Source organism: Podarcis liolepis (genome assembly GCF_965112155.1).
Source record: "Podarcis liolepis genome assembly, chromosome: 8".
Taxonomy (NCBI): domain Eukaryota; kingdom Metazoa; phylum Chordata; class Lepidosauria; order Squamata; family Lacertidae; genus Podarcis; species Podarcis liolepis.
Genome location: NC_139560.1, coordinates 82,374,942 through 82,402,095, shown reverse-complemented (window position 1 = coordinate 82,402,095; position 27,154 = coordinate 82,374,942). Strand labels below are relative to the sequence as shown.

At 43.3% G+C, this 27,154-nt stretch overlaps 1 protein-coding gene across 1 annotated transcript in view; it reads right to left on the bottom strand.

The window, feature by feature from the left end:
• Positions 1 to 1,992: 1,992 nt before the first annotated feature.
• UBE2QL1 (ubiquitin conjugating enzyme E2 QL1) overlaps positions 1,993 to 27,154 on the bottom strand; it is a 31,245-nt gene continuing 6,083 nt past the window's right edge. The window contains exon 2 of the mRNA XM_083519655.1: positions 1,993 to 3,391. Coding sequence (XP_083375781.1) covers positions 3,260 to 3,391 — 132 coding nt within the window. The 3' untranslated portion in view covers positions 1,993 to 3,259. The remainder of the gene's footprint in view (positions 3,392 to 27,154) is intronic.

Genomic DNA, 27,154 nt, shown 5'->3' with positions numbered 1-27,154 from the left:
CCGGTGGAGTACAGGGTCAGATTTAAGGGCTAGCTTTGACCTTTAAAGCCCTTCACGGCCTAGGACCCTCGTACCTACAGGACCACCTCTCCCGGTATGCCCCACGGAGAGCCTCAAGGTCCATAAATAGCAACACCCTAGTGGTCCCGGGTCCTAAGGAAGTTAGATTAGCTTCAACCAGAGCCAGGGACTTTTCAACACTGGCTCCAGCCTGGTGGAACGCTCTGCCTCATGAGACCAGGGCCCTGCAGGATCTGATTTCTTTCCGCATGGCCTGTAAGACAGAGTTGTTCCGCCTGGCCTTTGGCTTGGAGCCAATTTGATTCCCTCCCCCTCTTTCTTTTTCCTTTCTCCTCCTGTGATGAGGCTGCATTTTAATAGTTTAATGTTTCAATATTTTAATTGTATTTTAATCTTGTATTTCCATTTCTGGTTGGGACCATGTCAGCTTTGGCATGTGGTCCACAGAACGATTAGTGAGTCCAGAGGCTTGGAGACAGGGTCTTTGGCCAACCCCAAACCCAAAGAATTTGGGTCAGAGTCAGAGGTCTGGCAAAACGGTTGACTAGGGCATAAGGGCCACCCTCTCTCAGATTGATGCCATGAGCCTGACCTTTTCTGCGATATGTATCTGTCAGGGAACTGACATCGGAGCTAGAGGTGGAGGGAAGGCTCTCAAATGATGCTGGAGAAGGGCCCAGCAGGCAGAGAGGCAGCTCAACAGATGGGGAAGCAAATCAGCGCAACACCAGGGATAAAGGGGGGCTGATGGGGGAATCAGCGAGAGGGCTCCAGGACTCTTCACTGGACACCAGCGGGGAGAGCACGGGTCCTCTGCTACCCACGCCCTCGCTGCGCAGAAGACTTCCGCGCAGGGAGAGTAGGAGGAGACTTGGCGTCAAGCAACTTTTATGTTGGAAAAGGTTTAAGAAACGCCCACTGACGGATTCTGCTAGCGACTGAGGCAGCCACGAAGTGAAGGGCTGCCCAGACAGAAAGGTTTAACAAGGCAACATAGCCTGGAGAGGCGGCAACTTACGCACGAGCAACCCATACTCATTACAGTATCCTTTACATATTTCTCTGTGCTTCTGTGTGAAAGGAAGGTCTCCGAATCGGGGATAGAAAAGGGGAGCACCTGTTTTACATTATGTTTTTATTTCCGTTATATGAGGGCATGCAGTTTTGTCAAGAAAGATTGCCAAGTACGTTGAAAGTCCCCCTTCCAACCCCTGAAAGAAGTCATTCAAACAAAGGCCTAGAAGCAGTGTGTCCAAACTCACGTCCAAATTGTGTTTGTAGTCACTTCACTCAGCTTTCACAGTGCACCCAAGTAAATGGAAATTGCAGACACCCTTATGATGCTTTTGTGCAATCATATGCACTAGGACAGCTCACACATGCACACAAACAGGAAAAAAAACATTTTCTGGTTTGTCGTCTGCCTTTGCGCCCTCCATTTCTGGGAATCAGCAAAGAAGGTAAAATTTTGTTCAGGCCAGTAAAATGCTTCCGATACACAATCACTAGCTCTTCTGGAACTTGGACAAAATGAAGCACCTTCGTTATGCAAGTTTCCCTAATGGGAAAACCATTAGATGTGCAAGGAAAATAATACTCTTCAAAGGTGGCTTGTGACTGGTTTGTTGTAATCGTTGCTACCAAACGCCTTATACATGAGCATTTCGCTTTCTCGTGCAGATGTCTTTAAAGCCTGGTCTTCTCTATGACGGAAAACTTCTTAAGAGCCCTCTGTCCTCAGCATCCTTACTAAGCAGCAAGTCACACTGAACATAGCAGGACTTACTTCTGAGTCAATATGCTTGGGAGCGTGTTGCAATTTTTCTTTTCAACGCCTTTCACGATCAATAACTTCCTAGGTTCTTTACCAAAAATGCTGTGAAGGTATTCATAATGTAATATATCTGTGAGATTTCTAGCGTTACACAGTAGTCCTGCAAACAGAATGACTTAAATCTTGAGGCAATTAAATCGTTTGCTTGATTTTATTTAGAATGTGTCCAACACAATTCTCCATTTGGGTTCCACATTTCAAACTTCACCCTTTGTATTCTTAGGAACATTATATGAAGTCTTAAAAACTTGTTTGATAGAAGAGGGAATGTGAATTCTTAGTGACCCTGCTGCACATTTATATGTTAACTGATTCTCTCTGACATGGGACTCAAAAGTACTTATCTATTATGTTGGGTGGGTAGGGAAATCCAGGCATATAAATAGTCACAGAAATGCCTTAGGTCTTAAAAATCGGACTTTGCTTTTGTACTTGGACCATCATTTCAAACCTAATACCATACACTTAAGCTTAACTCTTCTGCATCTTGTCTAACTTTCTTGTTCAATCGTTGCAGAAGCGGACAGTTAAATACACTGTTCCAAAAGTACCTTGTCCTATTGGGAAGAGGAAAACCATTTGGCTCCTCACAGCCCCTTGACTGGGGTTCATCTGGTGTCAAAGCCTTCATATGATCACATTGCTTTTATTGGTGAACAACAGCACACCACAATATCACCATAGCTAGCACATTTTGACCAACTGAGTGCTTTTGCTTTTTTTGTTTTTAACACTAGAGCGTCTGTCTTTGCTAGAATTTCTTTTTTTCTTTTTTTTAATGAACCGAAGGTCATATTACAGAGCACAAATGAGGTCTAAAATTTAGCCACAGCAGACCACAGCTCCACAGAAAAGAAAACACATCTTCAAGTTAGGTTGACCTGCTTGAAAACATAGATTAAAAACAGCACAGCAAACATGGCTCTGCAATGCACTGCTTCCTTATTTAAATATTAACTGCTTCGTTTTACATGGAAATGAACTAAGCAACGATGGATGGAATTTCCAGAACCGCCCGGTTGGTTTTGCTGTGCCATGGGGGGGGGGAGGGCGGGGGGGGGGTAGAAGCAGGCGACAAGTGTGGCTCAGATGGAAGAAGAGGGTGGGGTGGGGAAGGGGGCAAGTGATACAATCTCAACATCTGCGCTAAAGTGACTTGTTAATGATCAACCGATCATTTGCCAGTTTCAAAATATAATCCTATACAACATTTCCCCTCCCTCCCTCTGTAAACAGATCTGTTCATAAATAATTTGGACGTCTCCATGACATTCATGATATCTAACAGAAGCTGAAGTAGAAAAAGGATGGATGTGGTGTACAGCATTGAGGAAATGTCAAAAGAGTACTTCATCGTTGTCGTGTTGTTTTGTTTAGCGTCTGATGGGCGGGTTGCACGTAGCATCAGCCATCGGACACAGGGGGGGTCACCCACCCGTATTTTTCATGGGTCTTCACCAAGCTCTTAAATGTTGCTTCGGCTTCCTTGCGGCTGAAGGACTTTTTTGATTTCCCAGCTTTTCTGCAGATGCGTCCCTGTGTAAAAGAAAAGAAACGGGGGGGGGGGGGGAGAGAAGAAAGGTGTGTTTAGCACCCTAATGCAGATGCAAGCATTAAATAAATCCCTCCTAGCAACACGAATTCACCAGCCCTCTTTAGTAAGAACATATCCGTGGGCTCTCACAGATGTGTGGGTCAAGCTTCCTTCCTGGATGACAATGCATGAGTTGGCCACAACTCCAGCTAAGGCATGACTGATACAAGTTTCTTATGTGCACAGGAGACGGTTCCTGATTGATCAGAGTTCGTGTCCTCATGGAAGTAGTCTAGATGCATACAGATGGATGTATCATGTCAGGGAACTGCCATCGGAGCCAAGAGTGGAGGTAAGGCTCCCCAACGATGCGGGAGAAGGGACCAGCAGAGGGAGAGAGAACACTTCCTTTGGGGAAGGAAATCAGCGTGACACCTGGGAGAAAGGGGAGCAGGGAAGGACCTCGGAGAGAGAGCTCCAGGACTCTTCCACAGAGACCAGCGGGGAGGGTCCAGGACCTCCGCTGGCCACGCCCACTCTGCGCAGAAGACTTCCGCGCAGGGAGTCTAGGCGGAGACTTGGTGTCAAGGAGTTTTTATGTTGGAAGAAGTTCAGGAAACGCCCACTGACGGATTCTGCCAGCGACTGACACAGCCACGGAGAAAGGGCTGTTCAGCCAGGGAAAGGTTTAGCCAGGGAACGTTGCCTAGAGCATCAGTACCCTCTATGCACAAGCAACCCCAATTCCCTTTACATATCAGGACTGAGTTTCATCCCTTGTTGCTTAGGGGGCATGGCTGGCGTGCACATCAGCATCTAGGCAGGCACATTCCAGACAGAGCCTTCACACAATCGGTACCTATGGGTACTTGATGCCTGAACTGCGCTATGGTGCTCCTAAGTATTTATGTACCTTTGAGGTCAAAGCCAGGTTTGGATAATCAACCAAGACCTGACCCACTGCTATTGTTATAGCTGAGCGAAGCATCACATTAAAGCACAGAATATGTAAACTTTTTAAAAAGTGGATTTTGCCCCTAAAAAATAGTTAATTCTGACAAAAAAAAAAAAAATTCTTGTAAATGCAGACTCCGATTTAGCTTTGAAGGACTTCAAGCAGCCTTCCATATTCCTAAAACAAGGACTTTTTTTGTTGTCAAGCTGTAGGAAAGTCTACAGCAGGCATCCCCAAACTCAGCCCTCCAGCTGTTTTGGGACTACAGTTCCCATCACCCCTGACCACTGGTCCGGTTAGCTAGGGATGATGGGAGTTGTAGTCCCAAAACATCTGGAGGGCCGAGTTTGGGGGTGCCTGGTCTAGAGAGAGGACCCCCTCTTTGCATAACAGAACATGGCAATGACATAATATACTTATTGCAACCTGAGTATGATTATCAGAAGAAGAGCGTGCCATGTAATACGGGAGAAGCAGCAAACGTGTATTATTCCAGGTTTGCGTATCAGGAATTGGATACATATATATCAGTATCCCCACACAGAAAATGAAACCAAAGCCACCATTCATAAATTGCTTAGTTATGTGTTTTCTTCGACACAAACATTAGCACTCACAAATTAACACGTAGTATGTAAAGTCGCCCTAAGAGACTCAGCACACCTGTTGTGCAGAGGCAGTCAAAGCAGCAATTTTTTTATCTCACAGATGAATATTTTTTTTAATTATCTTGATAAACAAAAAACAAGGGGCATTTCTCATTTTACTTCCAGGCTGAAATACTTTGCAGAAGACCCTCATTCTTCCAATATATTTCCAAAATATGTAGGTGAAATTTGGCTAAAGATTTTGAAGCCCGGCGAATGTACAATTCCCCCCTCCCATTCTCCCCCAGTAACGAGAAATGGAATAGAAATGTTAGGGGAAATTGAAATATATGTGACAGTTATTGTCTTACCAATTCTAGACATACACTCAGTACTTCAAGATCATGAAATGAATTATAAAAATGTGAGAGAAGCCTGCAGCCCCAAACCTGGACCCCCTCAAATCCAGCTTCCTGTTCCCACAGTGATGAACCAAATGGCTTTGAGAAGTCGCAGAGCAGGAGCTAAGCATGTCAACAGTTTCCCCATTTTGACAGGGTAAAGTGCAGCTGAACAAAAATTTTAAAATCCTGTCTTAAAAGCATTTTCTCTAAAGGAGAAAACAGTTCAATTTTTTTATTTTTTTAACCCTCAAGTCCGCCCCCCCCACTGAAAAAATGAAAAACTGTTTAAACTCCTCCTCTAATTTTCCTTAGGCCTGCACATCTGTAATCCTTGATTTCCTTTTGCCCTCTCCCATCCATCCGATCGTATTTTTCGCTCCATAAGACGCACCTGACCATAAGACACACGTAGTTTTCAGAGGAAAACAAGAAAAAAATATTCTGAATGAAACAGTGGGTGTATGATTTTTGTGGTTCATGCTGTGGCCACAGACATGTGATTTTACGGTGAGTTTGGGGTAGCCCGATGCAAAAAATCCTGAGGATCCATGTGGATCCGTGCTTTGTAACCACACTTTTGTGCCATTGCGGCCCCACGTAATAGTGGATGTGTGGTTTTTTGGGTGCAGGCTGTAGCCATGGACATGCTATGTGATCTGATGGTGAATTTGGGGTGACCCAATGCAAAAATCCTGAGGATCCATGGGCTTTTACCTCCCCCCTCCCAGGCAGCCTCCTTTATTGCTAGCATCCCTTATCTCTCTCCCCGATCACTTGCCGATCAGCTGCTTCCTTTCAACACTCCCTTCCCTCTTGTTTGCCTTAGTGTCTTTTCCTTAGCTGGAGCAGTTTTTTTGCTCCTCCTTTTCTTCTAATTTCTCTCCTCCTCTCCTTCCAAGTTCGCTGTCTTTACCTCCCCCCTCCCAGGCAGCCTCCTTTATTGTTAGCGTCCCTTATCTCCCTCCCCAATTGCTTGCCCATTAGCGGCTTTGTTTCAACACCTACTTCCCTCTTTCAAAAAAAGAGAGAGCATGATCTGATTTTTGCCCCTGGGCAATTCGGCTCCAGGGACCACGCATTCGCTCCATAAGACGCACAGACATTTCCCCTTACTTTTTAGGAAGAAAAAGGTGCATCTTATGGAGCGAAAAATACAGTATCTTGGTTCTGCCCATGGAGGGGCACAACTTCCTTCCTAACCTAACTCCTGCGAGAAGCTACAGGGAACCAGGCAGAGGGCCTTCTCGGTAGTGGCGCCTGCCCTGTGGAACGCCCTCCCATCAGATGTCAAGGAAATAAACAACTACTTGACTTTTAGAAGACATCTGAAGGCAGCCCTGTTTAGGGAATTTTTCAATGTCTGATGTTTTATTGCTTTATTATTATTATTATTCTGTTGGGAGCTGCCCAGAGTGGCTGGGGAAACTCAGCCAGATGGGCGGGGTATAAACAAATAAACAAATAATTATTATTACAGTCTGGGGGGTGAAAGTGTTAGAAGACAATCACCTCTTTTGCCCTCTCCTCACTTGAAGGTGGATCCCAGTTCAAGGGGAAAGGAGGAATCTTCAATTATTGCGCTGCCTTACTCAAGCTTTGGGCTTGGAAATAGTCAAATGTAAGATGCTGCGATGTGAACATTAAAAAATAATAACAGCAGTAGCAGCCCAAAAGCTCTCATTCTGGCAGGGGAGAATTTTGGACATTAGAAAAGAACTCAGTGAATTCACCATTCCATCCCCCTGCAGGCATATAGGGGTTTTTTAAAAAATATTTTTTATCCTCCACTAAATGGGAGACTTAATGTAAAAGGCTGCCCACATTTGGAGGGATGCCTGAAGAGGCTTTTGTCCTTTGCATTTCCTTTGCCTTAACAGGCAAACTAAGGGCAGTCCTAACTGCTTCCACTGTGATGTGCAAGCTCAATCGACTATACTGGTGTGCTGTTTTTCAGCGGAAGTTTGTTGCTTTTGTTTTTTCATCTTTATTTTCGATTGTGCAATTTATGTGGAAATGGTTCAGTTTGGTTGTGCATTTTTAAATGTTTTGTTTATGTTGCAGTTATCTGTTTTCTCTGTGTTTGAACATGGTTTGAACTGTGGAAAGGTGGCAGGTGGACAAAATTATGCATGTATGCATGTGGGATGCGGGTGGCGCTGTGGGTTAAACCACAGAGCTTAGGACTTGCTGATCAGAAGGTCGGCGGTTCGAATCCCTGCAACGGGGCGAGCTCCTGTTGCTCAGTCCCTGCTCCTGCCAACCTAGCAGTTCGAAAGCACGTCAAAGTGCAAGTAGATAAATAGGTACCGCTCCGGCGGGAAGGTAAACGGCGTTTACGTGAGCTGCTCTGGTTCGCCAGAAGCGGCTTAGTCATGCTGGCCACATGACCCGGAAGCTGTACGTCGGCTCCCTTGGCCAATAAAGCGAGATGAGCGCCGCAACCCCAGAGTCGGTCACGACTGGACCTAATGGTCAGGGGTCCCTTTACTTTACCTTATGTGTAAGTCCTCAACCCTTGAAGTGCATAAGTGTTACTGCCATGCTGGCATCCACTCTGTAAATTCCTGCCCCATACCACCTACCAAGTTGCAAAGATTCGAGGGCATCTAAAGCTACAACACTCTGTTCACTTTCTTTTGAGTACGTCCCACTGAAAGAGACTTGGGACGAAATCCTATACAGTGGTACCTCAGGTTAGGAACTTAATTCGTTCTGGAGGTCCGTTCTTAACCTGAAACTGTTCTTAACCTGAAGCACCACTTTAGCTAATGGGCCTTGCGCCGCCGCTGCGCGATTTCTGTTCTCATCCTGAAGCAAAGTTCTTAACCTGAGGTACTATTTCTGGGTTAGCGGAGTCTGTAACCTGAAGCGTCTGTAACCTGAGGTACCACTGTACCGTGCTCTATTCCAGTCATTCTCAAAGGGTGTGGTAGGAAGATTCAAGGACAATCAAAGGAACACTTCTATCTATCTATCTATCTATCTATCTATCTATCTATCTATCTATCTATCTATCTATCATCTATCTATCTATCATCTATATCTATCTATCTATCTGTCTGTCTGTCTATCTATCTATCTATCTATCTATCTATCTATCATCTATCTATCTATCTATCTATCTATCTATCTATCTATCTGTCTATCATCTATCTATCATCTATCTATCTATTGATCATCTTTATCTATCTATCATCTAATCTATCTTATCTATCTTTCTACCTATCATCTATCTACACCAACACATAAAATTTGCAGAATATGGATAGATATATTTTCAAAAAAAATTCTGACAAGTATGAAAGATCATGAAAGAGAAAGGCTTTTGTGTGCTAACAAGGAGATGAGAGGGGGCTTTTTTGTTTCAAATTAGACATAACATAAATGAGAATATCCAGCAAGAGCAAGCTCTCACCTCTCATTGAGTTTATATGGTACATATATAAGAGGCTCACTTATAATTCATGTTCTTATGTAGCTGCATTATTTTATACTTTAAGGATGACCCATGTTCCTATTATAAAGTAGCTGTGTTCTATGTGATAAATCAAGCGCACCCAGGAGTTGTTTTCCTTTTGTTTTCCAATGTTTTCTTGGTGTGGTGCGAGCAAATTTTAATTCTGAAACTGCAGCCCGTAGAAAACAAGTTTGAGGACCACTGGTCTACTCCAACGGCTGGGGCTGCCAAGGCGAAACACCCCACACAGGTGAGCAGGAAATGGGGGGAACTCTTGCGACAAAGTATGACCACTGCAGGCTCTTCTCAACCCTGCTTTCTGTGCTGCATGTGAATACCCTATCTGCCTGCGGACTGCCTCGCCAGAGTGGTGCATGCTCTGGTTATCTCCCGCTTGGACTACTGCAATGCGCTCTACGTGGGGCTACCTTTGAAGGTGACCCGGAAACTGCAATTAATCCAGAATGCGGCAGCCAGACTGGTGACTAGGAGTGGCCGCCGGGACCACATAACACCAGTCCTGAAAGACATGCATTGGCTCCCAGTATGTTTCCGAGCACAATTCAAAGTGTTGGTGCTGACCTTTAAAGCTCTAAATGGCCTCGGCCCAGTATACCTGAAGGAGCGCCTCCACCCCCATCGTTCTACCCGGACACTGAGGTCCAGCGCCAAGGGCCTTCTGGCGGTTCCCTCAGTGCGAGAAGCCAAGTTACAGGGAACCAGGCAGAGGGCCTTCTCGGTAGTGGCACCAGCCCTGTGGAACGCCCTCCCACCAGATGTCAAAGAGAACAACAACTACCAGACTTTTAGAAGACATCTGAAGGCAGCCCTGTTTAGGGAAGCTTTTAATGTTTGATGTATCACAGTATTTTAATATTCTTTTGGAAGCCGCCCAGAGTGGCTGGGGAAACCCAGCCAGATGGGCGGGGTATAAATAAATAATAATAATAATAATAATAATAATAATAATAATAATAATAATAATAATTATACTGTGCCTTGTGTCTTGAGCTGCATCACTCCAACCCTCTTGTCCCAAAAGTAGCAAGGAATAGAAAAGGCATTCATCCCCACATGCAGAGATTCACAAAGAAGAAACCCCATGTTTTAACATGGGTAGGGCAGACAGATGAACACCACATGTGACGGATGAATCACACGTAGTTTGCTCCCGGCTGCTAATCTGACCATCACAATAACTTCCCTTACGTTTCGTATGCTTTCCGTTAAGCAAATAACAGGTCCCTGGCTGCTGTTGTACGCCGATATATTAATACCCAGTGCTCTAACAAGAGCAAGACCAATACTAAGCACATCTCTGAAATACATTCCATTTTCCCCACCGCGTTATTTGCTGGGAAATAGCTACAATGGAGCGAAGGCTTACCAGGGTTTACTCTGGCTTTGTCAAAACCACGTCTGTCGTTTAACAGATAAACACGGAAACTGGCAACGGGAAAATTTTGTTTTGAAGCCTGAGGTCAGAGGCGGAATTAAGAAATCTGTGGTGCCTGCTGGTAAGTCGGCATTGTTGCCATTTAAACAGACAATAAACCACCCGATTACACGGATCGGAAAACAACACATTAGCAAATGGGTTTTTTTGTTTGTTTTTTTGCCTTAAAAAAGGTGGGGTATTATGAAAACTTTTTTTAGGAAACGAAAATAACTAAAAGTGTTCCTATTCTTCCTTCCTATCTTCGGCACCTAAAATGCAATTAAATCAAGCCAAATAGCAAATCAGGACTTGGACAGGTGCTTTGCTGGTAGGAATTAGTGGGCCAGTCAGGTCTAATAATAATAATAATAATAATAATAATAATAATAATAATAATAATTTATTTATACCCCACCCATCTGGCTGAGTTTCCCCAGCCACTCTGGGCGGCTCCCAATCAGTGTTAAAAACAGTACAGCGTTACACATTAAAAACTTCCCTGAGCAGGGCTGCCTTAAGATGTCTTCTGAATGTCAGGTAGTTGTTTATCTCTTTGACATCTGATGGGAGGGCGTTCCACAGGGCGGGCGCCACTACCGAGAAGGCCCTCTACCTGGTTCCCTGTAGCCTCACTTCTCGCAATGAGGGAACCGCCAGACGGCCCTCAGTGCTGGATCTCAGTGTCCGGGCTGAACGATGGGGGTGGAGACGCTCCTTCAGGTATACAGGACTCAGTTTCCACAATCAGAAGAGTCATGTGGCAAAGAAGTTATTGGACTGCCCTGCTTCAGTGGGAACATGTGGGTTGCATATTTGAATGCTCCTCCATTTAAAAAGACAGACCAAACCTTTCCTCTGGAATCTGTTTAAAGTAAGCCCAGTCTCTGACTAGATAACAATCAAGGGAGCAATGAATGGGGAGAAAACTGGATGTGCAAACCCTTTCACAAATCATGTCCACTATTAGCTGCGTGATTATCTACTTCTGCTTCATTGACTATGCAAAAGCCTTTGACTGTGTCGACCACAGCAAACTATGGCAAGTTCTTAAAGAAATGGGAGTGCCTGATCACCTCATCTGTCTCCTGAGAAATCTCTATGTGGGACAAGAAGCTACAGTTAGAACTGGATATGGAACAACTGATTGGTTCAAAATTGGGAAAGGAGTAGGACAAGGCTGTATGTTGTCTCCCTGCTTATTTAACTTATATGCAGAATTCATCATGCGAAAGGCTGGGCTGGATGAATCCCAAACTGGAATTAAGATTGCCGGAAGAAATATCAACAACCTCAGATATGAAGATGACACAACCTTAATGGCAGAAAGTGAGGAGGAATTAAAGAACCTTTTAATGAGGGTGAAAGAGGAGAGCGCAAAATATGGTCTGAAGTTCAACATCAAAAAAATTAAGATTATTGCCACTGGTACCATCACCTCCTGGCAAATAGAAGGGGAAGAAATGGAGGTAGTGAAAGATTTTACTTTCTTGGGCTCCATGATCACTGAAGATGGTGACAGCAGTCACAAAATTAAAAGATGCCTGCTCCTTGGGAGAAAGGCGATGGCAAACCTCGACAGCATTTTAAAAAGCAGAGACATCACCTTGCCAACAAAGGTCCGTATAGTTAAAGCCATGGTTTTCCCAGTAGTGATGTATGGAAGTGAGAGCTGGACCATAAAGAAGGCTGATCACTGAAGAATTGATGCATTTGAATTATGGTGTTGGAGGAGACTCTTAAGAGTCCCATGGACTGCAAGAAGATCAAACCTCTCCATTCTGAAGGAAATCAGCCCTGAGTGCTCACTGGAAGGACAGATCCTGAATCTGAGGCTCCAATATTTTGGACACCTCATGAGAAGAGACGACTCCCTGGAGAAGACCCTGATGTTGGGAAAGATGGAGGGCACAAGGAGAAGGGGACGACAGAGGACGAGATGGTTGGACAATGTTCTCGAAGCTACAAACATGAGTCTGACCAAACTGCGTGAGGCAGTGGAAGACAGGAGTGCCTGGCGTGCTCTGGTCCATGGGGTCACGAAGAGTCGGACACGACTAAACGACTAAACAGCAACAAAGCTCACTCATTGACTAGATAACAATCAAGGGAGAAATGAAGGAATGAATGGGGAGAAAAATGGATCTGCAAACCCTTTCACAAATCGTGTCCACTATTAGCTGTGTGAAGTAAGCGTCTTTACACGGTACAGATTCTCTGGACGCAACCTGCTTTTCCTCTTGCGAAGTTCTTGCACATCCGTCTTGCATATGCACAACAAACTGTTCCACAGTGCAGAAGGAATTCTCTGGACTGCAAAGACTTTATCCTAGCCTTCTTTAATGTCCTGGTTTCCTCCCTTCCTTCACACTTTATGTAAGTTGTTTGCTTCCGGCGTCCAGGGCTACTGGATGATAGAATTTGTTTGCGCCCAACTGAGCCATTGGAAAAATATAGTGGTTTGTTTGCACCCTGCTGATAGGAGAAGATAGTATTTTGCATCCAGCTGAGCAACCAAGGAAGTAGGATCTTCTTTGCAGAAGTTTGAGTCTATTAAATTTTATATCTGTGAAATCTGCAAAGTGGATTTTGCATTATATAATTTATGTCGAAGAATATGAATGGGATTTTCTGCATACATTTCACAGTTAACAGCGAACACTTGGAGACTGTTCTGTTATTAAGCAATTTATAAACATGCGGGAAAAATAAACAATGAAATAAATTTCACATAAAAGAAAAAGACAAATGAAGCTAGAAATAAAATACCAAATTTCCCTATTTTTCCTAGTCCGGCTTCATTCTATAGAATAACGTTTGCTTCTTGGGGATTTATCTTTTAAGCCTACTGTTATGAATGCTGGCCAAGTATGTCTCTGTTTTCTATATCTGCTATGGATCAAATTGTTTGCTAATGACCCAAGATGTTCAATGAATGGCTCTTTAGGGAAGGATTGGGGAACCTCCCATGCAATCCCCATAATCCCTGACCACTGGCCATGCTGGCTGGAACTGGTGGGAGTCCAACATCTTGAGAACCACACGTTCCCCATCCAGCCCTGCTTTATTGGAGAATGGTGTGGAATGTAAACAGGCCGTCTTTAGCATATGCACCGCAGGGGTGCAAAGATCCGTCCAGTGCCCCCAAATTTAGTTTATCTGCCCCCAAATTAACTTTCATTGAGCTTTTTTGGGAGGGGGGAAGCCAAAGTTGTTGATCTTCTTTAGGGGGGGAATCTCTCACCTGTAACAACGACACAACGGATAAAACAGCTTTTGTTTCCTGGCTCGTCAGGAATATTTGACGCTACAGAGTTACAGAGTGATGGACGAGGGGGCGGGGACTTTCGCTCCATTGCTTTTCACTGCCGCCAATCAAGAGGGACTGGTATACAGTAGGTATACATTTAGCGCCCCCCAGAATTCGGCGCCTGGTTGCCCCGCACCCTTGGGTAAAGACGGCCCTGAATGTGAAACCCATCTGAATCTTCAGGAGGTGATAAATCTTCTGCTTTCCCAGAGGGACCCAAATTGAAGCAGACAGACTGAAGTATTAGGGGCTGAGTTGAAGAATGGAAGGAATCTTTAGGGTCACAAATATCTCTTTCTGGGGATAATGGATATAACTCGCAGCCTAAAGTTGCCCTATGCTGTTTGCCTCCACCTATATTCAAGTTTGTCTATGTATGTAAAAAAAACCAGATGTGTTACAAGCATGCCACTAGTTTGGGTGATCTTCCAAAAGAAGCCAAGCATTGCTCTTGAAGCAGCTCATCACTTAGGGAAACAGCAGCACCATATTCCAGCACGTACAGCAGTCCTAACTAGGTTTATTCTGGAAACAAACCCTACAGAGTTCTTGCTCCCTTGTTAAATGTGCTTAGGATTGCAGCATTAGTTTTATTTTAAAAAATGTCAGTCAATCTCTTTTGAGTATTTTTGCAGCTTTATTCAGTATCTGCCCATAGCAGGGAACTGAAATCAGCTAAACGCGGATTGCAGATAAAAGTGAGTTTATGAAGGGCAGTGCATTTTAGCAGGGTGGGGAGAAGAAAGCTCTCATACTTGCGAAGGTCTCACCTGGTCACTCCGACTCATGGTGTTGTTGATCAATTGCCCCACTTGTTTCTTTAACTGTTCAACCCCATTCTCCTTTCTCTTCAGCCCTGTTTCCTTTTTGCTGTTCATGCTCTCATAACTCCAGGGCTGGACTTCCATGACATACTCAATAGGCAGCTAAAGGTAAAGGACCCCTGACAGTTAGGTCCAGTCGCAGACGACTCTGGGGTTGCGGCGCTCATCTCGCTTTACAGGCTGAGGGAGCCAGCGTTTGTCTGCAGACAGTTTTCCCGGGTCATGTGGCCAGCATGACTAAGCCGCTGTGATCTACTCACAGAGTTAAACACTGGCAGTGATCTACCCACTTTGGGGGGGTTTCAGGTCAAAGTTGCTGAGCTTTTTTTAATGAAGGAAAGTCCCATTTTTAGGGGTGCAGGGCACAGTTATTGAGATTTTTTTTAGGGGAGCCAAATTTGTTGAGCATCTTGGGGGGGGGGGGAGCCAGTGATCTACCAGTGATCTACCACAGATGTCCAGTGATCTACCGGTAGATCACGACCTACCTGTTGGACATGCCTGCTCTATACACACCATGCACTACAGCACTCCTCCCAAGAATCTTGGGAACTGTGGTTTCAGCCTTACAGAGCTACAGTTCCCAGTACCCTTAAACCAACATTACTGTTTTTACCTAGTAATGTGGCTACATCCTCCTGACTTTATTGAGGGATATAATCCTGTATATTCAGCCTAATCCTATTCAGGTTTACTCAGAAGTAAATCCCACTTTGCTCACATAACTGAGTGTGATGCAAGTGCACCTGGGGATATAAAAATCTGAAAATGCAGCATGTCGTCTCTTTGACACTAGCTAGGTTATAATTCTGGAAAAAACGCAGCATCTTTTGCAATGTGAAACAGCACATTGATTTTTCTATCAATCAGCTTCTTACACAACCATCAAGTGATTCAAAACTCAGAACGGAAATTTCACAGATTTAAGGTCTTGTTCAACCCACGAATTAAGTAAAAGCGAACACAACAGTTTGTCCTGCGAGGAAGTGAACCAGCCATTTAAAAGAAATACATAGGTGAGCTGCTCCATCTCCTTAATTATAATTTTTGCTTCCCTTTTCTCAAGCTTTCCCCCCCTATTTCTACAATATCCCTTTACCCACAGTGACCAGAACTGTGCAAAGCATTCCAAACGTGATAGCACCACAGACTTGTATAATGGTATTATTATACTGGCAGTTTTATTTTTAATCCCTTCCCCGATGCTCCCTAACACGGAATTTGCTTTTTCTAAGCTGCCACAAAAAAGGCGAGAAAGGCACAGATACAATGGGAAGAACATGTTTCAAGAGTCAGCTTCAAAGTACCAGCTTAGTGATGGTTTTCTGACTGAGGAAACCCAGCAACAGCCCAGAGCCCAACCACTTTCGCATAAGGAGAGCGACAATCAACAGGGGAGCTACTGAATCGTAACTTAAGGACAGAGCACATTCAGAACGCGAGAACTGGGGTCTCTGGATACATGCTTGTGATGTAAATAATGTGGGAATGTTCAGGGATGCAGGAGAGGATATATTGTGTGATTATATCCTTATCCAACTTGTGTTAATAAGTTCCCAAAATATCAGCAGAGTAAAACATTCCCCTTTATTTTAAGTTTGCAACGGCAGCGTTTGCTCAGGCTCGCTTAAGCCTCTATAATAATCACTCTGGTAATTTCCCCTTTTCCCCTCTTAAAATAGAAGACACGACACAGTCCTTTACAAAAGTATAAAAAGAGTTTACTCACATTCTGTTCACAATCAGATCCCAGAAGGCAGACTTAAGCTTAGTGAAGTAATATACATTTGGATTCTATCTTATAAGAAGATAGTCCCTTTCTCCTCTCTTGGCTGGGAGCCAAGAGGGCATCTTTCACTCAGGAGAGATGTTGTTTGCAGATGTTGCAGAGAGGCACAAGAGGGATGGCTGCCCCTGCCCTGTGCTTTTATCATTACCTGCACAGGTGAGGCCACACCCACCTCTAGTCACATGTGGAGGAAGTCTGTCCCAGCCCAAAGGGAAGCAGGAAGTTTACCTGCTGGCTGGACAAACATCCCTCCCCATGTCTAAACATGTACACTCTAGGAATGTTGTAATTGACTGCTCCTGTGTTTCACATCCCACAAATAAGTCTTGCTGACTGCAGAGCAATGGATTTATTACAACCAGGAATTCCTAGTAAGCAATATAAAGAAAAAACCTGTCCCCACTTTAACAATTCCCATTTGTAATACTCTCAACTTACATTATTTATGTATGTGGCAAAGTAAAGGCTCATTCACAACTTGCGTTTACTTCTGAATCGGAACAAACATCAATTGGGTTTTCTGCAGACTGACGTTTGTTCAGATTCAACAGCAGACAGCGGGGTTTTCCCGGGGAAAGCGGTGGGACGGAAGGAAAACCTCTTGGAGCCGTGCCCAGAAATCATGGGACAAATGGAAGAAATCACAGAACCCAGAAGTGTGAATGAGCCCTAAGTTCCATAACCACTTATCCCTGTTATATAGCAGCAACAAAAGTACTTGCAAGGAATGTGTATCATCTAGCCAACTTTAAATCTTGGATGTCTAAACGGTATCGGTGAGGGACATTGAGCATATGCGTGTGAATAAAGCTAAGTTAAGAGTTCTTTGGTAGGAAGAATGGGAAAGGTTGTGGAATGAAAGGATAAAATTTACAGCCTGTAATGCTTTGAAAGAGAATATGATGAAAATGATGTATAGATGGTATATTACACCCAGTGAAATTAGCTAAAATGTATAAGACAAATAATAAATGTTGGAAATGTAAAGAAAAAGAAGGAACATTTTATCATATGTGGTAGGAATGTAAAAAAGTAAAGAACTTCTGGGAAATGATATATAATGAGATGAAAAAGATGTTGAAAAATACATTTTTTAAAAAACCAGAAGCATTTTTACTTGGTATTATAGTTCAGGACATTAATAGGCAAGATGTTAAATTGTTTTTATATGCAACAACTGCGGCAAGAGTATTGTTAGCCCAGAAATGGAAACAAGAAGAAATTCCGACAAAAGAAGAATGGCAGACAAAATTAATGGACTATGCAGAATTGGACAAAATGACAGGAAGGATTTGAAACCTGCGGGACCAGAGATTTACAGAAGATTGGAAGAAGTATATGAATTATTTGAAGAGGAACTGTAATCAACAAATTAAGCTAATAAGACTACAAGAAGTTTTGTAAGGAGAAATATACGAAGTGTTACAAAGTAGAAAAAGATAGAGATATTGGTTATGAGTTTGAAATATAATAGGGAAATAAGAAATGCATACTGAGAGATTAGATTGGAAAATTTTCAGACAGGATTGATGGAAGTCAAAAATTTGAATAAGATGTAAAAGTATGTTTAATTACTGTTGAAAATGATATGTTAAAAAAAACCTAATTAAAGTATATTAAAAAAAAGATTTCTTTGGTAGGATCATGCTCGGTACTTGCTGCAAATTTTCATCACAAATCTGATTTTCTTTTGCCATTAATCCTGTTCTGAGAATAACAGAGCTGGATGGCATCATGAGAGTCATCTAATCCAACCCCCCTGTAACGCAGAAATCTTTTGCCCAATATGCGGCCTGAGCCCCTGAGATTAAGAGTCTCATGCTCTACTGACGGAGCTATCTATGGTGATAAAATACACTGTACTGGAGAATTCTCTCTTTGTTCATTCTTCTTCCTTTCATAGGCTAGATCAGGGGACACAAATATAGAGCCTTCAGGCACCAGCATACAAAACCTGGCAGCACCTCATATGGTACCCATAATAGGCCTCAGTAAAAGATCCCCTCAAAATTTGCAATGCATGAGAGACGGTACGTTCTTCCTGCTCAATTCCTGTTGTCACTGGCCCAGACTTGGCAGCCGCCATTTTGTGTTATGCCCCACACCCCACAAGAGCCATTTTGTGACTGGCACTCACGACACTTTCTAGAGATTCAAAATGTGCCCACTGGCTCCCAAGGGATGGGTGACCCCTGGAGTAGACTGAGTTATACCTCACTGAAATCACCTAGAGTCCCCTTTAGTGGCAGTTAAATATGTTATGTACTGAAGTTCTCACCCTGGGCCAGCAGGGGGATACTGTAGATAGTTATGCAAATAAGGGATCAAAAGTGACGTTCAGTGATTGGATAGTTTTAGAAAGTTGTTACAGTTACGTTGCACTGGAGCTCTATATAAGCAGGCTGGCTGAACCCTTCAGTTTAGTTCTGTTCTGGCCTCTGAATAAACAAGAGCTGTTTGAAGAATCGCTGTGTTGTCTGATATGTTCACCTACAACTTAACAAAATAGGTGGAAATGGCCGTCATTTTTATGATGGGTGGTGTCTTTGGGTAGGCAATACTTGCATATCTACAAGAGGGTCCATTGCACCCCACTGGAGGATTGTGGTCAGTGAAGGCAGAGACACCCATAGTCCGAGGGGAAAGGCAAGTTTTCCCCTCGCTGCAACAAGTGTTCTTTTTCACACAAGAAGGTATGACAAACATGTCTGGAAGTGGCTGGAGGATGGATGGCGGCTAACAGATTGAGGTTGAATCCTGACAAGACTGAAGTACTGTTTTTGGGGGACAGGGGGCGGGCGGGTGTGGAGGACTCCCTGGTCCTGAATGGGGTAACTGTGCCCCTGAAGGACCAGGTGTGCAGCCTGGGAGTCATTTTGGACTCACAGCTGTCCATGGAGGGGCAGGTCAATTCTGTATCCAGGGCAGCTGTTTACCAGATCCATCTGGTACGCAGGCTGAGACCCTATCTGCCCGCAGACTGTCTCACCAGAGTGGTGCATGCTCTAGTTATCTCTCACTTGGACTACTGCAATGCGCTCTACGTGGGGCTACCTTTGAAGGTGACCTGGAAACTACAACTAATCCAGAATGTGGCAGTTAGACTGGTGACTGGGAGCGGCTGCCGAGACCACATAACACCGGTCTTGAAAGACCTACATTGGCTCCCCGTCAGTTTCCGAGAACAATTCAAAGTGTTGGTGCTGACCTTTAAAGCCCTAAACGGACTCGGTCCAGTATATCTGAACGAGCATCTCCACCCCCATTGTTCAGCCCGGACACTGAGGTCCAGCACCAAGGGCCTTCTGGAGGTTCCCTCGCTGCGATAAGCCAAATTGCAGGGAACCAGGCAGATGGCCTTCTTGGTAGTGGCGCCCGCCCTGTGAAACGCTCTCCCACCAGATGTCAAAGAGAACAACTACCACCAGACTTTTAGAAGACATCTGATGGCAGCCCTGTTTAGGGAAGCTTTTAATGTTTGACGCACTATTGTATTTTAATATTTTGTTGGAAGCCGCCCAGAGTGGCTGGGGAAACCCAGCCAGATGGGCGGAGTATAAATATTAAATAATAATAATAATAATAATAATTCACTTGCAAGGAACAAAGGGGAAAGGGAGTACTTGGAGACACTGCTGTTTAATTTGCTCTCTGCCCCTGATAGCTCCAACCATTGGGAATCAATTCAGCTCCTCTCCACAAAGTCCCATTCTGGGTTCTTCTGGGTTCATCACACCAGAATGTGCTGGAAATGTGACTGACTTTTCAATTGAGAGATACGAAATATAAACTCTTAATAGTTGTTTGGATAGCCTGGCTGAATGACTTAAATCCTTTCCCGAGCCCCAGAGATATGCATCACTTTATCCAAAAATTCTCAACAGCATTTTCTTGACTTGCAGATGCTAAAAATGTTTCAACGGCTTTTCACTTGATAGCAATCATTTGGGAGATTAAAGTGGAAAAAATTATTTCTAGGTAAAGAGTGCTTGTCTGTTCAGGCACTGATGCCAATCTCATTCAAACACCCCATTATAAAGTAAACGTAGGCTACATTCCCCCCCCCCCCCCATAAAAAGGTGGTTGACATTCGGCTGCTATTTAAGTTACAAAAGGCTGGTCTGAGGAGAAACCGGGTCCTTTTAAATACTATGGGACAGAACTGTAAAACCACACTTCTGATGGGCTTAATGGGAAGAAATTCTTGATCACTCATTGGACAGGAAAAGTGACTGGATGAAGTTGTATTCCACTAAAATCTGACTGGCTGAAGGACAGGCTGGCTGCAAAATAAATGAAGCTATTCTACCAGTCTTGCAAGTGGGCGGGGCAGAGAGAAAGAAGAAGACAAGAATGAAGAAGACAAGAATAAAGAAGACAGAAGAGTGAGACAGCCAAGAAGAACAAGCTGAGAGAGGAGGCAGAAGCAGGTGGAAGACAGTCAAGCGACTATTAAGAGCCTAGAGAAAACTGAAAATTTGGTTTGTCTCATTGGGAAATGATTTATAATGAATTGAAAAAAATGTTTCAAATTACTCCCCTCCCCCCCAAAAAACCCTGAGTCCTTTTTGTTGAGGATAATTGAGACCGAAATTCCCAGGTGTCAGAAAAGGCTATTTATGTATGCAACAACTGCGGCCCGTGTTTCGTTAGCCCGAAAAGGGAAAGTGAGCGAGGTCCCAACTAAAGAAGACTGGCAACTTAAGTTGACAGAATATACACAACTTGCAGACTTAACATATAGAAAAAGAGAGCAAGAAGAACATATGTTTAAAGAAGACTGGAGTATATGGAAAATAACTGTGTACAGCTGAAAACGCTGGCAGGATTAAAATCAATTCAACAGTGTAAATAATTTTTGACGGATGTAATAACGGAAAACCAATTGGAATATTTTTTGTAAAATATGCAAGGATGTAAGATATGCAAAATGAACCATGGAAAGAGAAGAAGTGAAGTCATTGATGTTTTAAAGTATGTAAAATGTTTATTTGAAATGGTAAAACAGAAAATTTAATAAATATAAAGGAAATATAGTCTGTCTCAAAAGAGCTGAATCACTGGCTTATGCCGAAGACTTGGCAGTGAGGCCATATAAAGGCATTAAGCAAGTGAGAGGGATTAAGCAAGGAGCTTCTGGAGCTGACCAGAGTGAGAACTGTCTGCAAGTCTGGCTCAGAGGAAACCGGCTGAAGTCTACAGTGCCTGGTGGCGAGATTTACGGGGGAAAGTGGAATATCAATTAAATGGGTTAGGAGCTACACTTTACTAGGCAGCCATACCCAAACTTCTGTAACTGTCACTTGAAGACACTGTAACCTCATTTTAGCTAACATAAGTAAGAAATAGGACCCAGCTGAATTTGCCTTATTTTACATTTATAGTTTCTGATAGGTAAATAACCCCTTTTTTACTTTTATACACTTTTACTTATAATAAGTGTGCCTAGCTGGTTTTAGGCCATGCCTATAATACCACAGCTACTGGGTTGTAGATGAAGGCTTTAGAAAACAGGATAATATAAATATAAATATAAATATAAATATAAATATAAATATAAATATAAATATAAATATAAATATAAATATAAATATAAATATAAATATAAATATAAATATAAATATATAAATATAAATATAAATATAAATATAAATATATATGGCAGTTAGGTTTTGAATTTATGGACAATGGTGGGAGTAAATTAGGAACCCCACGCTTCACATGCATCAGTGAATTGGCAAAAATGAATAGAAGGCGGGCTCGCCACCTATAAAGTAGGGTGTGCAAGTAGATAAATAGGTACCACTCTGGTGGGAAGGTAAACAGCGTTTCCGTGAGTTGCTCTGGTTCGCCAGAAGTGGATCAGTCTTGCTGGCCACATGACCCGGAAGCTGTCTATGGAAAAATGCCGGCTCTCTTGGCCTATAAAGCAACCCCAGAGTCGTCCGTGACTGGACCTAATGGTCAGGGGTACCTTTACCCTTACCTTTTTGCCTCCAAGATGAGCATTAGCATGTGCCTGAATCCCAACAGATGAGGAAACAAGATGCTGAACTAGGCAGCTTTCCCCCAATTCAGCAGGGCACTTCTTGTGTTCTTAATAGGCTCGCCACATCTGCATGGCCTGTGTTTTCATGTTCAGAGCACATAATCTAAAAGCATCACTTGCCAAAAACGAGTTTAGGAATAATGGACAGTGGTTTGGAGACTGCAGCTTAGGGGTCACCGACACAGAGCCTATGGGAGGTCCCCTTGAGTTGTTCCCCTTGCACCCACAAAGCCTCTGAGTGCCTCCCCACTCACTGCCCCCTAGTCATCTTGCGGTAAGAGTGGTTACCCTTTCTCAGTACCCTTTGTACTGAAAAGTACATACAGTTGAGGAAAACACTTCATCTTTCAGCTCTTTTTGTTTTACAAGGCTCATTTAACTGCACTGGACCCAGCTTTTACCCAGATTCCTTGGAAATGCAAATTGTATGTGCACGCACTTTCTCTATTTCTGTCTCTTGGGAGTGGAGGTTGGTCTGGAGGGGAGAAGTGACCAGAAGGGTGTTGTCCATGCCCCTCACTCAAAAGTCCAAGTGTGCCCACAGGCCTGCCCAAATATGCCCACAACCTTGATCCACAAACATTTGTATTCAATAGACCCACAGCCCCGGCAGGACACTGTTGTTTTGTATTGGTTTGTGTCCACAAACCATTTTTTTGGTAAGCATGTCTTAGTCTAAAGTTTTCTACCTTCAGGGAGCCTTTTCCAGATCAACTTGTTTTGTCATGGCTGCCTTGTGCACTGTCAATAATTCCAGGTCACATTCCAAGGATCACATTCAGTTCATAAAGGGAAGCAATTGGGCATAACTGGTTAGCTGCGTGACTGTAAACCAAAAGGTTGGTGGTTCACCAACCGATGTCTGTCTTTAGGGAAAGGCCAAAGCTCAGTGGAGGTTCCGTCTTTGGCATCACTAGGTAGGGCTGGGAACGGCCTCTGCCTGAAGGCCTGAGCTAGGTCAATCAATACTCTGATTCATGTGTAAGTCAGCTTTCTGTGTTTCTCCCTGATGGCCAGATCCATAGGGTTTCACTGTTGACCCATGTCAATTGAGAGCATGGCTTAGAAGAGATCTAAAGGTACTTTGAAGCTGCACATTCTGTGGGAAGAGAAGATAATTATGGCCAAGCTGTCTTCGACTGGTGAGTTTCCTCACTGAAGAGCCTCAATGAGCTTCCAAGGTTCCCTGAAACACGTTTTCAAATCCACGGTCCCATCTCATTAGTCTGATGATTCACAGCCAACATCAGAATCATGACATGAAGTAAAAGATGGATCACAGCAGGGCTTTCTAAGCCATATTTTGAGATCTTTGGGAAAGGCCTTCTTGACTGTGCAGCATCTACCTGCATTCTCAGTAGTGGTGCTCCGATTATGGAATTCCCTGGCCCCCAAGTAGTGCAGCAATAAAATCACTAGCACACTTGCAAAGCTATGTAGGGCTTTGTACTGTTTCAAATAGAATGGAGGACCGTGTGTTGAGATTCCGGCATTGCAGGTTTGGACTTGATGACCCTCAAATTCCCTTCCTACCCTACAAGTCTATGTTTCTATGCTTCCCTTCTCAGGTGCAGTTGGGCACCAGTGAGGATGAGTTTTTCAGCACACTTTTTTGCTCAAGCTTTTGTGGGAGTCCCTGTGGCGCTGCTGAATTTTATTTGTCGTTATAGAGTTAATATGCATCAGTCAGTGGAATAGTTTTCCTCTGTGTATCAGGAAGGCCTCTGGCAGCAACCTCACTCTCCCCGCCCTGGTGGAGGAGGAAGTTAAAGAAACTTATAGCCCCTCAGCTGCCTTTCCAGGGAGCATGGAATTGCCACTCAGGGTTACGGCCAAAGCTAATCCTACTCTGAGTAGACCTATCTATGTTAACGAACATAACTAACTTGGGCTCAATATTTTCAATGGGTCTCTGAGTAGAACTTAGCTGGAAACAACCCTACGTCTCCTGTGTCTTATTACTGAGATAAATAATAGTTAAAGGTAAAGGTAAAGGGACCCCTGACCATTAGGTCCAGTTGTGACTGACTCTGGGGTTGCGGCGCTCATCTCGCTTTATTGGCCAAGGGAGCCGGCGTTTGTCCGCAGGCAGCTTCTGGGTCATGTGGCCAGCATGACTAAGCCACTTCTGGCGAACCAGAGCAGCGCATGGAAACGCGGTTTACCTTCCCGCTGGAGCGGTACCTATTTATCTACTTGCTCTTTGACGTGCTTTCGAACTGCTAGGTTGGCAGGAGCAGGGACCGAGCAACGGGAGCTCACCCTGTCACGGGGATTTGAACCGCCGACCTTCTGATCGACACGTCCTAGGCTCTGTGGTTTAACCCACAGCGCCACCCGCGACCCTTAAATAATAGTTAATGCTACGTAAATAAGTTTTTGGAGCTCAGGTGCTTTTTTGCTAGACGTTTTCCACACGGTAAGACAGGCACCACTAAGGAATATACTACTAATCCCAATAATTGTAGTGATCCATTAACATGTGCTCTGCTCCTGCTTCTCCTTCCACGGGCTGCCCAGGGGAGATCAATTTGGGGCCATTCACAGAATCATGGAGGAGTTGGAAGGGCTCACAAGGGCCATTTAGTTCAATCTCCTGCAATGCATTGTTGGAAACTAGAGGGAGTCCCTGTCTGATCCAACAGGGCTCTTATTTCCATTTAAAGCACTATCTTAACATTGCCTGATTAAACTGACAGAAGCTCTTCTGATGAAACACTGGGAATCTTACCAAGTGCTACACAATGGGTATAATGCCAGTTGTTAAGGGTTTCACAAATTCAGTGATTGTATTTCCCAACAGATGGAAATAGGTTCCCTCTCAGTGCAAGTGCCCTTCTTAAACTAAGTGTTAAGAAAGACTAGCTCTGCAAACAGGACCAGAAATCTCAAGTGTTCCTCCTAGTCAGAGCCTCTGTACCATCTGCCTTATGCAACAGAATCATCCAGGTTATATAATGCAACTCGTATTACATGGGGCTGAATCCGACTGCTACTGGACAGCAGTTGCTCAGATTATCAAACAGACATTGACAACAGTCTACTATTAATACTACCCTCTCATCTTCCCTTTGCGATTGCCTTCACATTTTTAATTACAAAAAAGCATTACGAAACTGTTGACAAACATTCACCTCTGCATTTTCCCTTTGCTCTTCAACAACACATGAACATCATATACTTTTTTTAATAACAAGTATAGGAATTAATATTCTAGATTATAGAATTAAAATTATAGAATTCCAGTGAAAACAGTGCATTGTGAATAATTAGGAGTCCCACGATACTAAGTGAGGCATACTCGCTACAAAGTATATTTAGAGTTGCAATTTAACCTTCCCTTAAAAATGTATTTCTTTGTAGCAATTATATCACAGCTCTGTATTTCTTATTCGTGAGCACACACTTTCTCTCTCTCTCACACAGACACTCATGTGATAAGGAGGGGTTGAAGCAATAGACTGCGTTCAGGAACAAATGTTGAAATAATTATTTGTCTCAGTGTTTAAGTTTAAAATGGTGCAGGTTGACTGCATTAGAATAGTTGATGCTGACTTCATATATGGGCACGAATGGCAAGGCCTGGTCCTCCTCTTCACTGCGGCAGCTAATTGAGCCTAATTGAATCGTCTGCTCCTGCCTCCCACATTTCGTTTTTGGATCAGCACTAAATGGGGACTCCCACCTGCCCCACCCATCCGTAGTAGGCTTTCCTGACAACTAATCTGTTGAAGTGTTCTAGGGAACTCAAAAGCTTGCTCAGTACAACACGATCCTGCGCTCCTTTCTAGAAGACATGACTGAGTCACATAAAGCAATTAAGTAAAAGCCTGTTACTTTAATTGCAAGAATGCAAAAAAGACCCAGCGCTGACAATTGTTCTCATTAGGCTTGAAGTAACATGAATTACTCATATCCGCGGCAAAAAGGATCATATGACTAATGGATGGGAAAGTGGTTCCATGATCTAGCCCTGAAACATGAAGCAATATGGTTTAATTAATTGTGCAACCACCTCTCCTCATCTTCTAATCCCCAAATGGACAGATATTTACGAGAAGTATTTCCAGGAGAAAATCGCCGTACAATTACAAGGTTTTTGGGGAGCAGAGGGGAAAGCTGAGAAGGAAGATAGTATTGGCAGAAATAATTATGGCAAACGTCACAAAACCATGGATTTACCCTGAAATTGCATCTATATAATATTTGGTTTCCTCATGGCTTTCTGGTAAAGCAGGGCAAAAGCAGATCAAACTGGTTTCCTCATTCCCTGTGTATAATAAAATGAAGTGTCCATCAAGCTGATATCCAAAATGTCCATTTTGTGCATTCTTCACAGGGTAAAAAAATGTTTTCTCACTGAAAACTGCTTTGAGCCTAATGGCACAGACAATTTCATTGTCTTTTGGTAGACATTTAACTTAGAAGGGCTGCTGATACTTTAAGAAGGCAAGGTGGGTTCATTAGAATTGAGGGAATATGGGTAATTGTTTAGGGAAGGTTTGAAGTATAATGAGAAACTTGAATTAAACCAATGATTTATATTGGCCTTTCTCTTGTTGAGTTAAAAAACACACACCCTACAATTTAAATCATTAATTTAAATCAAATTTCCCATCCCTCTGGTATGTCATACCTTTCCTAAGCAATGATACATACCAACCAGTTAATATAATTACTAAAATAGATTATATCCAAAGAGAGCATGTAGACTATCTACAAAGTATACTATTATGTATTGACATGTTCATCTATAGCTGAATAAACAAACTTGGTATTTTTATGAATTTTGGGAAATGTTACATGTAAATACACCTGCTTATTAGACGGATAAATGCTCCTTATGTATTAAGCAGCAGTGCATTAGGAATGTTAACTAGAAGACAATCACGCGACATGCTCAATGGCCCGTTATAAATGTGAAAAGGTTGTTCAACATTTAAAGTCATTTTAGT